Below are 17,087 nucleotides of genomic sequence, written 5' to 3'. Positions count from 1 at the left end.
GTTAATGTTTTACGTTATAAAATAGGGGGGTTGACTTAAAGATGTGTTTCATGTTCTTTGCCCTAGGCACCAAGATACTTAATTCTGGCTCTGGCAACAGCCCAGCACTTCTTTACCTATAGACACCCTGTTTCCTGTTTCCTGTTTCCTGTGTCTGCATGCAGGCTGAGTTTACATAAGGCTGAGCTGAGGACTGTGAACCTTTAAGCATACAATCATAGGTGCACTTTCCTGATCACAGTGGGTTTTATTTCTGAGTAAATATTATTCGACTTTCACTGTGAAGTGTTCATCTTTCAGTAGCCCTCCAGGTTTTGCTATAGTACAACTCCCAGCATCCCTGACCATTGGTTATGCTTTATGCGGCTGATGGGAATTAGACTCCACCAGCATCTCAAGGGCCACCGATTCTCCACCCATTTTTTAGTTCCAACTGCAACCCTTAATATACAGTGGTACCTCAGGTTAAGAACTTAATTCATTCTAGAGGTCCATTCTTAACCTGAAACTGTTCTCAACCTGAGGTACCACTTGAGCTAATGGGGCCTCCTGCTGCCACCATGTTGCCGCTGCACAATTTCTGTTCTCATCCTGGGGCAAAGTTCTTAACCCGAGGTACTACTTCCGGGTTAGCAGAGTCTGTAAACTAAAGCATCTGTAACCCGACGTACCACTGTACTTCAGATAGGCTAGAACAGAACTCACATAAAATACTTTAGAAATCTGGTCAGGATTTGAGAGAGATAGGAGAGAGATAGGTTTGGGGTAAATATTCTGGGGTAAATATTCTGAAATGCTTACTCACTGGCAACTCTGTTTTGGAACCTTCATCTTGTTTTAGCTCCCTTAGCTGTGCGGGACGTGATCCTCAGCTATGATGGCCCTTCTGTGTTAGTAGCCTCTTGGAGTGAAGCCCCTGGTGGGAAAGATGGCTACCAGCTGGTTCTGTACCACATAGACTCACAGGCACCTGTCAGGAATGTGACTCTCCCTAGAGGGGCCACCACCTTCCGCTTTGAGAGGCTTCGAGCTGGCAGTGAATATGCCCTGCGAATCACCACCCTGGCTGGATATTCCAAAGCGAGCACCAGTGCACGTCAATGGACCGGTATGGAAAGTTGCTACTCTGGCCTGAGGGCATTGTTGGAGGATAAAATCAACTCTGTAGAGACAGAAGCGTCTCCAGAAATTAATCAGATACCTGGGCGGGGCTACGTTATCTCATTGTTCCCGCATGCTCAAGGAGTAGTGAGGAGGAAAAGAAAGTAGGCAGGGGCTAATTAGCCATGCCTGAGATTAGTTTATGACACCCGTGGAGCTTATGAGGCCTGGAATTTTATCTATTTATTATAAAATGATTTATGACTTGCCATTCAGCCCAGTGCAGTCCCTAAGGCGGCTTACAATTTAGATAGGCAATTTAGACAACTTAGTTGTCTATGGAGTAAGACTCACCTTCAAGCAGCCAGGCAGGAAAAGATGGCAACCAGTCACTGGGAATCACAAATGGAGACACTTCTGTTGGTGCTCAGGTTCTGGTTGCAGGCTTCACGTGGCCACAGTGAGAACAGGATGCTGGGCCAGATGGGTCTTTAGCCAGCTCTGGTGGGGCTCTTATATCCCTGTATTCTTAAAACTGATCATTTCCTCCTCCATTAGGCCAAAGGCAGAGAAGTTGTGATTCTTGCTGGACTACAACTCACATCATCACTGACTGTTGGCCATGGTGACTGGGGCTGATGTGAGCTAGAGTCCAACAACATCTGCAGGGCCACCTCTGCTTTAGGCTACCAGTGTGCCATCAAAAATTGGCACATGTATGTGTGAGCAAGGCAAGCAAGTAGCTGCTTTCACTGACTGATTTGTTTGCAAGGGTGCTGGAGTGTCCTCTTCTGAGGACTGGGGACTTCCATGGAGTGGGGGCATCTTTGAAAAGGGACCCCTCTTCTTGGAGCCGGTGGTTTCCTGTAGTGAGAGATGACTCCCTTCAGCTTTCCCTTGTCCCAACAGCTCCTGTCGCCCCCAAGGCATTGGCATTCCATAGCAACTCCAGCTCCAGTCTGACAGCCTCATGGGCCAAAACAGAGGGAGCAGAATGGCTCCATCTCACTCTGCAGAACCTCCATACCGCAGCTGAGAGCAGCACAGTGTCGCTCAGAAGAGGCCTGTCCAGTTACGTCTTCCAGCACCTGCAGCCGGGCACCCCCTATCGCCTAGGGATCAGCGCTGCAGCTGGGCTTTACCTGATAGAGGGGCCCAATGTCACAGCTTATACATGTGAGTATGCAGCAGAATACTGTTCAAGGCACTTGGAAGTCAGGTAAAGGTACCCCTGCCCGTACGGGCCAGTCGTGACCGACTCTGGGGTTGCGCGCCCATCTCACTTTAAGAGGCAGGGGGCCAGCGCTGTCCGGAGACACTTCTGGGTCACGTGGCCAGTGTGACGAAGCTGCTCTGGAGAGCAGGCACCGGCGCAGCACACGGAAATGCCGTTTACCTTTCCGCTATAAAGCGGTACCTATTTATCTACTTGCACTTAGGAGTGCTTTCGAACTGCTAGGTGGGCAGGAGCTGGGACCGAATGATGGGAGCTCACCCCGCCGCAGGGATTCAAACCGCCGACCATATGATCGGCAAGTCCTAGGCGCTGAGGTTTTACCCACAGCACCACCTGCGTCCCTTTGGAAGTCAGGTAGGCAGGCCTAAACTGGAAGGAGAGGCTACTTTGAGCCTATGAAACAGAATAAGGCAGGGTTACAATAACAGGTAGTCCTTATCCTGAGAGACCTAGAAGCTTGCTCTGCATCTGTTTAATAAGGATAACTAACACACATGAACATGTGTATGTTCTGGCTGTGAAATAAAGACAGTCATATTGTTCTTTTGTATTATTTGGTGCTTGTGTTTCCCTATTGTAATAGAGACTCCATAATTTACTTTCTGAATACATGAACCAGAGACATTGTGTTTTACGTTACCAAAGCAGTGCCAATAAAGTTGAGAATTTCCAAAAGTCAACCAGACTTTTTCCAGTCGGTGGGTGTATTCTTAATGCAGGAGGGTCCTTCAGGTCCCAGTGACCATTTCTAAAAGGCCATCCCTGTATTCCAGTTGACTAGCTTTCATGTTTGGGGAATCCAAGCTACCTGCAAATCAAACCTTTGGTTTTCTCCTCACTTGTATTATGCAAAGCAACTAAATTCATTTCCTTTCTTTGAAGTATGGGTTTCTCTTACATCAACTGTAGTTGCCATCAGGGAGACTTTACATTGTGTGTGTTTGTAAGTGTTAACATTCAAAATATTCCCCTATTTCTCATAGAACTCAAGAGCAGAGCAGGTACATCCCAGACATTCCCCTTTATTTACATCACATTCAGATATGCATCTGAAATAGAAGTCAAACTTCCAGTTTTGTGCTCCACTTATCAGTGCTAGCTTGACCCTTCAATTATCCTAAGAGTTGAGATGGAGAACTCTGAATCATGTGAGCAGCTGAGGGTTTGGAAAGCTATCACAATCTATTTACTAATTATTCCTAAAGCACCTAAAATGATATGTTGGCTCTGAATTAAGGAAGTCATAAGCTCTGTCCACAGGTTTACAGACCACATCACACTTTTCCAACCTGGTGCCCTCCAAACTACAACTCACATCAGCCCCGGCCAGCATGACCAATGGTCAGGGATGATCATAGCTATAGTCCAATACATCAGGATAGTACCAGGTTCGGGAAGGCTAACAACACCCTGTTTCTTGGCAATTCATTAATGGTGAACGCTGATCCTTCCTTTCATTTTTTCCTTAGACCCCCTGAAGCCAACCAATGTGAGCTTGGTCAACAGTGGCAAAAATAACACTTTGAAAGCGACATGGAACTCACCAGCTGGAGGAAGAGAATTCTACCTGGTGATTCTGCAGGAAGGGGAGAGCAGGACACCTGTCAGAAACGTATCGGTGGCAAGGAACAGCACACAGGTCACCTTCCAAAGTCTGAGCCCTGGGAAAAGCTACATTGCCTTAGTGACCGCTGTTGCTGGACCCCATAAAGCATCTACAAAGAGCATCTCTGCCTGGACATGTAAGCAGGATTTGAAGCTCAGATCCTGCTGGGAGGCAGTGGCTCCTATAGAAATGCTTTGCTACTGGTTTTGGGCAGGAGGGTATTTCAGTTACCTGACTGAAGGGAATCCTGGTAAGGTGAGGATACACAGGGAAGAATTCAAGATAGCTTTAAGGAGATCACTCTGTCAGGGCAAGCATTTCTACTTGCTGGATGGAATTATCTCCCCACTCCTCTCTTCCCCCACACCATTCTGGGGCTTCTCCCAACCTCCAACCCCTCAGTCAATTGGAGATGAAGGCACAGAGGGAGGAGAGGGTGGGGGGGGAACCATTGCGCTAGTGGGGACCAGTTAGTTGACTCTAGCCCTCACTTGTCTTCAGCGCCAACACTGATGCTTCATCAATCTCAACCTAAGGGACCATGGAAAAAGGTTCCTTCATCACATGGTCATAGAGTATGGTTCAAAGGCAAATGAGGGCACCAGCTTGCTGAAGCCAAACAGGTTGGGGTCTGGATGGGTGACTTCCTGGAAACCACATGTGCACTGCCTTGGTTTCCATGATGGGAGAAAGGCAGGATAGAAATGCAAGATTTTTGTTTGTTTAGCATTCCCAACCATCTGTCAGGGTCAGTGAAGAGAGACTCCCAGAGAACAGTTCTCTGTCTTGGCTGGGGCTTCACTTATTAGGCGTTGGACAAAACAAATATTTTGAGTTGACTTGAAGAGGAGACCATTCTGATAATTATGTCCATCTTCTATTCTGGAAGGTGGGATGGGAGAAACATCACAATGAGTCTTCTGGGAAAGGGGTTTTTTTTTGTCACCCTTTCATTCTACACTCCCAAATAGGTGCTCCCCAATTCGTATCAACCCAGACCTTTCATAGAAGGCCCTGTGCATAATTTTGTGTCTGTCTTTCCCCCTTCCAGATCCCGCAGCTCCGCCAGGTGGGAGCTTGTCGAGCCAAGGCAGTGCCCACATGCTCCATGCCCACTGGCAAGAGGCGCCTGGGACTGGCTACGTGGCAGCATTGTACACTACGGAACCCCACATGCTGGTGCAAAACAAATCCGTGCCTAAGAGTCATAACAGTCTGCGCTACGAAGGGTTAATACCAGGCACTCGCTATTCCTGGGAGATTTGCACCATTGCTGGGCCCTACATCTCGCCGCCCCTCGTCCTTAGCAACTGGACACGTAAGTGCCATGGGAAGTCCAATAGGCTGTCATGCACACGGCTACCAGGTCCAGGCCTTGAGAGTTTCCTTGGGTAATTGAAGGGAAAAAGGAGCTGCCACTGAAGTGGGAAAGGGGTCTGGGCGGGTGCAAGAGAGACAGGTGGGCCCTGTCAAAGTTCAGTCACCCCCAAGGCCCTGGAGCTTAGTGAGGAGGTGATTTTAGAGCTGAAAGGCTCGTGATCTCTTTCAGAACCGGTGGCACTGGACTGACATTTCACACTTTTGCCGTCACTGTCACCACCATTTCATTTGTGTGCTGCCTTTCCACTTATGCTCAAAGCAGCTGACAGCAATACACCACAAAATCAACAAGAACTATTTCACAATAATGATACAGTAGCATGTAACAACATCACAAGAAAACAACATTTCAGTACTGTGAATGTAGGCACCTCCTGGTGGAAGCAAAAGTAATGAGGGAGTCTGAACAGTTTCACCTTAGTCCTAGCCGCTGCTGCTATGTCCTCAACAAATTAGCAAATAATAAAGTCCATCTGATCAAATCGCAAAGCCTCAGCTTCTCCAAAGGACCACTGCACCTTTGGTGTCATTATTCGGGCAGCGTTAATGCTTCCAAAGGCAAAGGGGTGAAGAAGCTGGAGACAAACCTCAGAAATGCCTGAAATTGGTCTGATCTCCTTTCAGATTCTTTGCCTCCGGAGCATCTGAGCCTCAGTAATGGCGGTCACAGCACCAGCTCATTATGGGCTTCTTGGCAGAGTCCCTCTGGGGTCAGAGGCAATTATGCAGGAAATCTCTTGGAAACGAAATCCCAGTTGGTGGTGAAAAATGTAACAGCGACGAAGGGTGGGACAAATGTCACCTTTGACAGGCTGATCCCAGGGCGTCAGTATACTCTGAAGATGATGGGAGTGGCTGGACCATATCCATCCATCATTCAAACAGCCAGTGACTGGACATGTGAGTATGCCATTTTCTGGAGAAGTAGTTGAGGGTTCTCCCAGCAAGTTCTGTCCCTGGTTGATTTCCACTGAGTCTCCGTATTTACCCACAAACAGGAGAGAGAAGATGTATCCCATCTGAAGGAATAGTAGAGGCAGGAAGACAGGGAAGAGGCTGGTAGGGATATTATGAGGCCTAGTTTGGCCTTTGCTGACAGAGGAGTTTAGCCTGATTCCGAATAGCCTGATTCCGAAGTACGTGAATTTTTCACCAGCGTTTCAGACTTTTGAATTCAGACCTTTGACCTTTCAATTTCAAAACATTTTCAAACTTTTCTTTTAAAATCTTAATTCTTGTTGATGAATTTAAGGCAAGAAACAAACTGGTGAAGTAAATAATTTTATACTTTTGCCGCCCAAAACAATAATAAAAACACAAACCCAAGTTCCAAATCCAAAACTGGTAAATGTTAAAAAAAAAAAAAATGAAGCAAGGCGTCATTTGGTTTGTTATGGGTTTTTTTCTTCTCCAAATTAGGAGAATTTGCATGTGTATCCCCTTCCAACCATTGCCCAGGTTTCTGATTTCCTCTCTCACACCTGAGCAAAACATAAATGTTGTTTGGACCGTACAAGATGTATTACTAGTTCTTGGAGCCCAGCATCCCCACCCTCCCTGTATGAATCATATGGACTTTTCCTATCTGCATATATCTGACAGCCATGAGTATGAAGTGCCTTTAGGCTGCACATCCCATTTTCCCCAGTGGATAAATATTATAAACCTGTGTATATGAAAAGGTAAGTTCACAAGCATCTAGCCCCAAAGTGGAGTTACCCGTAACATAACCAATTGGGACCATTTTGTGGATTGAAGCCAGGGTGGTTGGGCAGAGCAGAGTGTCTGAAACTGGACTTGGAGGGTAGTAATCTCCTTACAAATGCTGATATGAGTTTTTCAGGAGAAATTAAAGCTTGCTGGTATTTTGGTCCCACAAATGCACCCCAGGTTTTTAGGTCTCATGCACATGTTAAATAAATAACAAATAGCAACCATTTCCCAGTGTAGTGTAGTGGTTAAGAGCAGTAGACTCGTAATCTGGTGAACTGGGTTTGCGTCTCCGCTCCTCCACATGCAGCTGCTGGGTGACCTTGGGCTAGTCACACTTCTCTGAAGTCTCTCAGCCCCACTCACCTCACAGAGTGTTTGTTGTGGGGGAGGAAGGGAAAGGAGAATGTTAGCCGCTTTGAGACTCCTTCGGGTAGTGATAAAGTGGGATATCAAATCCAAACTCTTCTTCTTCTTCTTCTTCTTCTTCTTCTTCTTCTTCTTCTTCTTCTTCTTCTTTCCAGCACCCAAGAATACCTGCCCTTGTGGAGAACATCTGCATTGGCTTCTGTATCTCACCTCTCTTTCCTCCCCGTTTCCTCCCTGAATGTAATTAGATCTAATGGCTAATGAGTCATCTCAGGCTGTGTCTTTTAAGAGGGCAGGGGGAATGGCATTAGGCCCCTTGCCAGTGCCCCTGGGCACCCTAATCTAGTGTGGATGTGATGTAAGACAGTGTCCTGTCCCCAATCCTGAAATAAGAGTCTTTCAGTCCAATGGGATTCTGTAGGAGAATTAGGGAAGGGGATGTGGTCTTGTCCTTTGCATCAGAAAGCAAAATGTCTTGGCCTGGTATTGCTGTATGGTGCCAACCAGCCACTGAGAAATCTATTTCTTTTCAGACCCTTTGCCTCCTTCAAGGGTGACACTGGCCAGTAGCAGATGGTCCCCCAGTCTTGTTGCCACTTGGGACCTGCCTCCAGGTGACAGAGACCAGCTCTTTTTGCGATTCTACAGCCAGGAGCATCCTTTGCAGAGGAACATCACAATTGGGCCAGGCATGCGGAATTTCACTTTTGAGGGCCTTCTTCCTGGCAGCCAATATTTCTTGGAGGTTATAGCACTGGCAGGACTATACCGGGCTTCAGCACAGGTGGTCTCTGCATGGACATGTGAGTATGCAAAAGAATTTCTGAACCGTGTGAGGCCTCAATAATGACACTCTCTTAAGCTTCCGTCATTTGTGCAATCTAACATCTCAGCCTCTTGTTAACCCCAAGAATAGCAGACGCTCCAAGTGTCCCTATTTTCCAGGGATGTCCCTGATTTAGAGAAGGTGCCTCAGTTTCTGACTTGATCCAAGAATATCCCACTTTCCCTTAGGGTGTCCCTATTTTCATTGAAGAAATATTGAACAGTATGGAGTTATCCAACCCCCAAGCCATCTGAAGGCAATCCTGTATAGGGAAGTTTTTTTGAAAAAGCATTTAATGTTTTTTTATATATATGTTGGAAGCTGCCCAGAGTGCTGGGGCAACCCACTAAGATGTGTGAGGTATAAATAGTAAAATTATCATTATGGAATGGGACGTCCCTATGTTGGAGGGTATGGAATAGGTCAAGTAACGTAGCATTGGAACAAAATTATTTGAGTGTTAATAACGCACTGCCGGTTAAACCACAGAATGTATAAATCTAGGAATTTAGCAAGCAGGTGGCAAAAGCCTCTAGTGTTGGTGTGATGCAACCCAAGATGCCACAGTGATACATGTCACATTAAAGCTAACACAAAATGCCTCTGTGAAAGCAGCTATGTGCCTGCTTCCTCATCCCACCATGATGTCCCTCCCACACACCATTTTTGTTGCAACCACAGATCCTCTGTCTCTGGCTAATGTCAGTGTGAAAAGCAGCCAGAGCCCCCAGCAGCTGAGTGTGAGCTGGATGGAATCAGGAAGAGGACGAGAGTACTGGGTGCAGCTCTACTCGGGTGAATCTCTCTCCATTATCCGGAATGTTTCAGTGCCACATGGAACTACCCAGGTGACCCTCGATAGCCTGGTGCCAGGAACTCAGTACCGGGTTGAGATTGTCTCCAGAGCTGGACCACACCACATTTCCTCACAAACAGCCATTGGCTACACAGGTACAATGTTGCCCCCTTCTGTCTTTTCTCCCAGGCCAAACATTCTAGTTAAGTTCACACTCAACACTCAGCCTAATGCGTTTGCTGACATCCATACACAGACTTGATGCTTACTGTGGCTTACAGTCTGAAATATTGACTTGCAATTTGAAATATCATAACGTAGAAGGGAACATGGGGAGGGGAGGGAAACAAAAGTGTTTATCCATCTAAAACAGTCATATTCAGAATATGCCCGCTTAAATCAATGGACTTCAGTTAGGAAATATTGATTTTGGTGGGTCTGACGTATTAGGTACAACCCCCAACTTTTCCTTAGTATAACTTCATGGCCTGGCCACTGACGAAGGCAAATTGCAATGGGAGGAGCAAATGGGCATTGGCTCCAGCTAAGCCTCTTGCCTCGTTAGAGTTTTGTTGACTCTTGTTCCTATTTCATGATCACTTTTTACTCTGACTTTTTGTGGTACTAGCTGATGTCTCAGGTTCTTGCCTTGCTTGTGGGGTTGTTCAGAACTTACTTGTTGCTGTTTCCCTCCTGCATTTGTTGTATGGCTTGTGTGTCATATCTCAAAGGACTTAGAAACTTTAGAAAAGTTGCCAGGGGTTACACAACATAGAAATCAACAAGACGGCTGTCCCCTCAGGCATGGCTGTGTTCTCTGTCAACAGTTCTTTCCTGAAACCCTTTGTGGTTCTCCTTCTAGTGCCCTTGATGCCACTTGCCGTGACGGTGACCAGCCACGGCTCCTCAGTGTTGACAGTGCAGTGGAAGGCCCCAGCTGGGCAGAGAGATAGCTACATGGTCTCCGTGTCTGAAGAGGACTCCACAGCTATCAGAAGCCACATGGCTGTCGAGAAAGCCAGCACTAACCTCACCATAGAAGGGCTAACCCCAGGCATATGCTACCTCGTTGCAGTGTGGGCACTGGCTGGACCATACAGCTCCACGTCTCGGAACAGCACAGCCTGCACAGGTGAGTTGGGTGGTCAATCCAGTGGGAAGAGAGGGTGTTACATCTTGGATGGAGGAAGATCTGTGAGAAATAATTGAGCCCATGCTGCTGATGATAACAAACAGTGTTACGGAGTTACATCTGAATGAATTCTGATGCAAAAGAATTGAGCAGGTTTGGATGGTGGTGCAGCTCTTCCCCGCAGCATGAGTCAAACACTAGATCTGCAGTAACTGTCGGATATCTTCATACTCTGCTTTCATGTAGCCGTTGCATAGACTGATCTTCTCTTTAGCACTGGGCTTGTGATTAGCAGAAGTAGGCTACTGCTCCAGCTGTATCACTGTGAGAGGTTTGGGGTGTTGCTGTGCCGTGGGAATCAAAGGCCCTTTGTGTCTGAATGTACCCTCTTCTTCTTTTTCCCTGGAAGCCCCTGCTGCTCCTGTGAACCTGACCCTGAGTAACGTTGGCAACTCTTCTGTGCTACACACAGCCTGGGGAGAGCCTCCAGGAGGAAGAGACCACTACCGGATGGTCCTGTATAGCCTAGTGCCTCCAGGCATGGAAAGAGTTCGGGTTGTTCAGCCAAGCACCCAGGACTTCCTCTGGACGGGTTTGCCATCAGGAAGCCAGTTTGCTGTGCAGGTCATCACAGTGAAAGGCCAAGCTGAGGCCCCTTCGACCATTGCTGTTGAGTGGACATGTGAGTCTGACAGGCTAAGTCCCATCCCAAGGTTGAGGAATGCACCTCTTACCATCTGACATGCAACTTCCTTGTACAATTCTAGGCCTACAACCTCTTTCCTCTTCTTCAGTGGCTAATTTCATCTCTTCTCTCCTGGGTCTACAGCTGAACTGAAATTTCTCAGAAGACTTTTCTTTTCCTGAGAAAATTTCTGAGATTTTTCTTGTTCTTGCCTCCCGAGAAAAAGACCACTTTTTGCAAATTTTTATTCAGATATGCTCCACCAATATATATGGATTGGATACTGACAGGGCTTCCAGCTCAGTTACTGCTATTGATATAGAATAGCAAAAAGAAACAAAAACCTCTGAAGAAAAAGAGGCTATGCTACTCCCTCTGCAAATGGTGAGCCTCACATCTGAGAAAGTATTGGAGAATTTCTACTTGGAGGAATTTGGTGGACTACACTCCAAAATTACTTTGCACTTATAAGATGGATAATTTTGAAATACCATTTGCACTCAGCTCGGCTCATCCCTGACCCTTTCATTCACTCTGTTTAATTACCCACTTTCCTACTCCCTTACTGAATTCCACATGATAAAATGGAAGGATTTCCCCTCATGTTGAGGTATTACTAGCCTGGACCATCTTGCCTCATTAGAGGGAAGGAAATGTGAGAGGTTTGGGGAAGTGGAAAGGCTTGTTCTTCTCTAGATGTGTGGCTCAAATGGGGGCAGATATGCGGGCAGTCACTGACTCACACAGGCCACAGTCACAATATATAACACCTATCTTTTATGCAGACATCTTCCCATCATGTGACCAATTGCATGCACAGAGATTTCTCCAGAAGATCCAAAATGGCGGCAGGGATGAGACATAAAACTATCTGATCTATGTTATATAGAAAGGTGAACTGAACCAGGTGCTTCAAAGTTTGTTGGCCCTAAAATTGGTTTAAAAAATGCCTTGAGAAAGGTTGAGTTGGACTTGGACCAATCTTGAATTCTCTCTTCCAGCCTGAGCTATTATTGATAGTTTAGTCCTGTCTGCATGCTATGCCATGTAGATCCCATTGGATAATTATGATAGTTCCATATATTGCAGCTACAATAAGCAGCCTATTCCTTCAGTCACTGCCCTCTATTTTCTCATGCAAGTTCTTACAATTTCACAGCTCCTCTGCCTGCTACCTCTGTGCAAATCAGGAATGAAAGGCACCCACACCAGCTGAGTGTGGCTTGGACACCAGCCTCTGGTAGATTGGATGGCTACGAGTTGAACTTGTATCGCTCAGGATCTGGTACCACAGCAGCACAAACATCTCTGGGGACAGATGCCACCAATTTCACCTTCTCAGGTCTGACACCAGGAGCCAAATACTTCTTTGAGATCATCTCAAAGGCAGGACCCTATAGGACTTCAGCAGGGAATGTCAGTGACTGGACAAGTGAGTAGCTCAGGCTGACATCTGCCATTTTAATCTGAATGTCAATTTCTCTGTGGGAGGGAAACAGTCAGCAAAACAACCTTTCAATTCATTCCAAGCAGAGTGTTGCAGCCTGCTGTGAAAGAAAGCAGCACTGTGGCATTTATGAGACAAAACAATGAGGCTGTCTGGCTGCTCTTATCGCCCAGGAAATAATCCTATCATTGCCTCTGCACCTCAGGATGAAGACATCGGAAACCAGAAATGGGATTAACTGGGTCCACCCATTTTATTCACTTGAACAACTCTGATCTGCAATTTCATTTAAAACAGCCCCACTTCCCAGTTCAGGCCAGCATCAGATCAGTTCCTGCACTAATTTTGCCCTTCACAGCCTGCACACTTCTATAGCATGCCCAAGAGGTCTGTTCAGCACTGGCAGCCTTGAGCCAGGACACAATGGAGTCAAAGAGGCCATCAGAGTCCAAGGGTTAGCAAAGTTTGCCAGGGCCCACTGCAAGGAGTTAGTTTGGATGAGTCTCTCTTCACCACTCTGAAGGGAGCCTGTGGGTGCTCACTTCAACCTTCCTCAACCTGATTCCCTCCAGATGTTTCAGCCTCAGCCAGCACTGGAGGGACAAGGCTGGGGAAAGATGTTTTTTGCTATCCTTCTTTCTGTAATCCTACACAAAGTCTCCCAGATGTGACTTAGGGATCTGCTGACTTTTAATACAGCAAACCAATTAATACCCAACAGAGAAGAAGTGGAGGGGGACATTTTCATGGCTGATCCAGGGTGCTTTTCTCTTCTGGTATTGCCTTCTTCTTAGGTCCTCTGCCTCCTCACACGGTGCATCTGTCAAACAAAGGGCTGACTGACAAGCTGAGTGCTTCCTGGGGACGCAGCGCAGGAAACCAAGATGGCTATGTGCTAACACTCTATTACGCTGGATCAGGCACTGTGGCATCCAAGACATCTGTCATGAAGGATGCTACTAATTTCACCTTCGTTGGCCTGAATCCAGGAAGTAAATATTTGCTAGAAGTTGCTGCTGTGGCAGGGCCTTACCAGATAGCAGCAGAGAATGTCAGTGACTGGACATGTGAGTATCCTAATGCATTTCTGCAGGTTTGTTTACACTGGATTTGAACCAAGTTGACTCCCCATTAATATAGGGGTGTCCATATGATGGCCTCCCCATCCCAGCATGGATCTTTCTGCCTTTAAATGTGGGATTTCCCCATCCTTGGAAACAGTCCAAAACATTCAAGATAAAAAAAAAACCCCACATTTGAAGGGGGAAATGAAAACACCCATTGTCTAGCCTCTGGGTTTGCATTTAAGCCTTTTATGCTGATTGCTGCCCCATAGAAAACAATCCAGGTATCAGGAATTTTAGCGTAGTAATGTCTAACTCAAAATAAAATAAGAGTTCATTATTTTTCTGACTCAGGCCTTACTCCATACAAAAAAAGATGGTTTGTTCTGTGTGAACATTTTAAAAAATTACTCTGCTAATGCTAATGCAGATAAAGTCCTTCATTATTTTATCCATCCCGCAGAGGGTGGGGCTGTGGTTTAGGGAGCATGGGTTACACCAGGCCTGTAAAGTTAGCCAGTGTTCTGATACCCATTTTGCTAGATGGGGAGAGTTGGGAATCAGAGCCAGTGTATGACAAGGGAATCTTTCTCAGCCTTACCTAGGAATGGCAAGCATTGAACCTGGGAATGTCTGCATGGAAAGCAAATGATCTATCACTGCACAATTGCCCTTCCATTTTGCATTCATAAGGCTCCGTATTCAATTCCTAACATCTCAGTAGAGCAGAGAGCAGAAAGCTTCTTCCAGTCCAGGACAATACCCCAAGCACCACTGCTCTGACTACTGAATGTCAATGGCCGCTCCTCTAGACCAACTCTCTCCCTGTTTGTTCTCCCCAGTTCCAAAGCAGATGGCTCTGTAGTTTTAGTGTCTAACTCACCCTCTCTTGCATTGTTTTTACACCACAGATCCTTGGGTTCCTCGGAAACTCTCCATAAAGGCAGAGAAGGGAAACCCAGCACTGTCTGTGTTCTGGACAAAGCCCCTCAGCAAGCCAGAGCGCTGCCAGCTGCAGCTGTGGCATCCAGGCAACAGCACCATGCTACAGCACCATGCCTTGACCCAGTGGCAGGTCCAACATGTTTTCCAGAGACTGGTCCCAGGGAGAAATTACTCCATATCCCTCAACTGCATCGCTGGACCATATACGAGCAGCTCTGAGACAGCGGTGATGCCAATAGGTAGGTATGCACTTGTCCTAGGGCAAGAGAATGTGACAAGAACTTGCAGGACTTTTATTTTCTTTTTATTGCATTGGCAGTGGCAAAGTCTTGAAGCCACCTTCTAATTTTGCCACCTGTGCCACCTTCTAATTTTCTCTGGATAAAGTCTCAGAGGACTGGTATGGAAGCAGCCTCAGAGGCAATGAAATGCAACCAAACACATTTATATTATCCATTGGTGAGATTGCTCACTGTTTTCCTTTAGTATAATAATAATAATAATAATAATAATAATAATAATAATAATAAATTTTATTTATATGCCGCCCTCCCCAGCCAAAGCCAGGATTAGGGTGGCTAACAACAATAAAATAGTACAACATTCTAAAATCATTTCATTATAAAATTAATTCAACTCAAATTGAAGGCAACCATTAAGCTAAGTATAAAGGCTTTCTTCAACATACCCTCGGCTCTATCATTCCCAGAGGGGTTCTGGTGAATCTTTCATTCCTCCAGGAGAAATTCCAGAACTCTTTTCATCATAGGGCACCCTCATGCATCAAGCTTTGTGCTTGTCTGTCCCTTTTTAGTTACAGAAATCTTCACAATTTTGTTCCTCTTTTCATGGAGTTAACTTCATTCTTCTTCAAAACAAAAAATTCCTTCCAGTAGCACCTTAAAGACCAACTAAGTCAGTTCTTGGTATGAGCTTTCGTGTGCATGCACACTTCTTCAGATACCGAAAGCTCATACCAAGAACTGACTTAGTTGGTCTTTAAGGTGCTACTGGAAGGAATTTTTTGTTTTGACTATGGCAGACCAACACGGCTACCTATCTGTAATTCATTCTTCTTATCAGTTATGTAAATTTCCCCACTTGTTTGATGGGTCTGGTAGGCTACAGTGTCCTACTGCCTTTAGCCTTCAAAGTCTGTTGCTCTTGGTCATTTGTTAAATTTTGCTCTGCACCCGCCCCTTATATGGCAGTGGGGGAAGACCAGCTCTGTAACAATTTGACAGAGAGCTTAATATCATACAGAGTGGGCAGAGAAATATGATGATAACAAAGCAACAGTATCACTGATTTTTCTTTTATAAAAGCCCCAATATTCAATCATTCCTCTTCTTTCAATATCAGCAGCAATGTATGTTTCCTGTTGTTAGTGTCCTGAGGAACTGTCACCTATGTACTCTCCAGTGATGAGACAGAAGCAATTTGCTTCTATTCCCCAGAACAGTTGGGACCAAAAGAAGGAGATGTGAAAGGAGAACGAGAAACACTTACAAAAACCCAAAATATATATGTCTCCATGCAACAAACCTATAAATTATACTGCCCCTTAGAATTTATGAACATTAGCCACCCTAAAATGCATCAGTGTGTCTTGATGTGCTGAGGGCAGTGCCCCCCAGAAAAACGCACCCAGGGCCACTACAGCCCACCCCATGCTATGCTGGATGTGTGGTCATCACAGAGACAGCCAAGGTGTGCCTCCTCAAGTTTTTGTGTTGTGTCTCTCCAGAGCCCACACAAGTGAAGGACCCACAGTGTCTGCCTGACAGCACAAGTATATTTCTGAACTGGACCATCCCTGAGGGTGATATCGAGTCTTATAAGCTGACAACGAAGAAGTTTCCCCAAGGAAGCCAGCAGCAGCCTGTGCTTCCTTTGGCTGTTTCCAGGGCTGACGTCACTCTGACAGAACTATCTTCAAACACTTCCTATCAAATCAGCGTTAGTGCTGTGGGCAGAAATGGCATCGCAGGCCCAGCCGTGACACTGCTCTGCAATACATCTGTGGAAGGTACGTGTCTTCCAGGCTCTCCGTTGCCACAGGTTGAAAGTGCCATAACTTAGTGGTTGAGCAATAGGTTTGGATACAGAAGGTCACAGGCAGTGGCAGATCCTGTAGATCCTGGATGCAGTAGGGCAACTAGGTGAGGTTGCACAGACAGGATAGGAGGGCAGTTAAAGAGATGTGAAACACTGAGCATTTGAAATATGTTATTTAAACTTTTAATTTATATGTACACCTGCTGGTGACACCCTAATACCTCTTCCTTTCTGGCTTTCCGAAGCAGTTCTCCCGCCTCCTGTGCGAATGGACACCCCCCAGTTTGACGCCAGTTCCAGAGTCATCATCTCCCCTGAAATGTTCAGCGAGGAAAATGGCCTCATAGAGTATTATGGAGTTGTTGCTACCACTAATGAGTCTTGTAAGTATCTGCAACCACCATGGGCCATCCTTGTGAGGGGATTCATGATGCCCCCCATGATCATAACACTGTAGTGCTTCTCTCTCTGTATCTGCAGTGTTGAGGCCCACCCAAGACATCATCTCCCGCACATGGTATGACCACTATTACGGGCAGGAAGACTCTTACTTGGCTCTGTTGGTGCCAAACCCATTTCGTTTCAATGACAGCACCAGTCCCAAGGCCTGGCCAGTGACAGTGGGTGCAGACGAATGCAGTCACTCTCGAAAGACCTGCAATGGAAAGCTGAAAAAAGATTCGCAGTACAGGTAAGAGCATAATGAAGTGCCTAAACGGAACACTAAAGGC

At 46.1% G+C, this 17,087-nt stretch overlaps 1 protein-coding gene across 4 annotated transcripts in view; it reads left to right on the top strand.

Annotated features, from left to right (window-relative positions):
- Positions 1 to 17,087, top strand: part of LOC310848017 (receptor-type tyrosine-protein phosphatase V-like) — a 54,709-nt gene that overhangs the window by 11,775 nt on the left and 25,847 nt on the right. For 2 of the 4 annotated variants that reach the window (XM_083746440.1, XM_083746438.1), the window contains exons 4-18: positions 842 to 1,108; positions 2,011 to 2,277; positions 3,808 to 4,080; positions 4,996 to 5,262; positions 5,949 to 6,224; positions 7,937 to 8,206; positions 8,911 to 9,180; positions 9,888 to 10,157; positions 10,567 to 10,839; positions 12,002 to 12,274; positions 13,084 to 13,356; positions 14,265 to 14,537; positions 16,046 to 16,327; positions 16,602 to 16,739; positions 16,837 to 17,047. In XM_083746440.1, coding sequence (XP_083602566.1) covers positions 842 to 1,108; positions 2,011 to 2,277; positions 3,808 to 4,080; positions 4,996 to 5,262; positions 5,949 to 6,224; positions 7,937 to 8,206; positions 8,911 to 9,180; positions 9,888 to 10,157; positions 10,567 to 10,839; positions 12,002 to 12,274; positions 13,084 to 13,356; positions 14,265 to 14,537; positions 16,046 to 16,327; positions 16,602 to 16,739; positions 16,837 to 17,047 — 3,883 coding nt within the window. The remainder of the gene's footprint in view (positions 1 to 841; positions 1,109 to 2,010; positions 2,278 to 3,807; positions 4,081 to 4,995; positions 5,263 to 5,948; positions 6,225 to 7,936; positions 8,207 to 8,910; positions 9,181 to 9,887; positions 10,158 to 10,566; positions 10,840 to 12,001; positions 12,275 to 13,083; positions 13,357 to 14,264; positions 14,538 to 16,045; positions 16,328 to 16,601; positions 16,740 to 16,836; positions 17,048 to 17,087) is intronic. The other 2 variants (XM_083746439.1, XM_083746441.1) reach the window with 1 other exon arrangement.

The sequence above is a fragment of the Podarcis gaigeae genome, assembly GCF_964106915.1.
Source record: "Podarcis gaigeae genome assembly, chromosome: 6".
NCBI classification, from domain to species: Eukaryota; Metazoa; Chordata; class Lepidosauria; order Squamata; family Lacertidae; genus Podarcis; species Podarcis gaigeae.
This window is presented reverse-complemented; position numbering and strand designations above follow the sequence as displayed.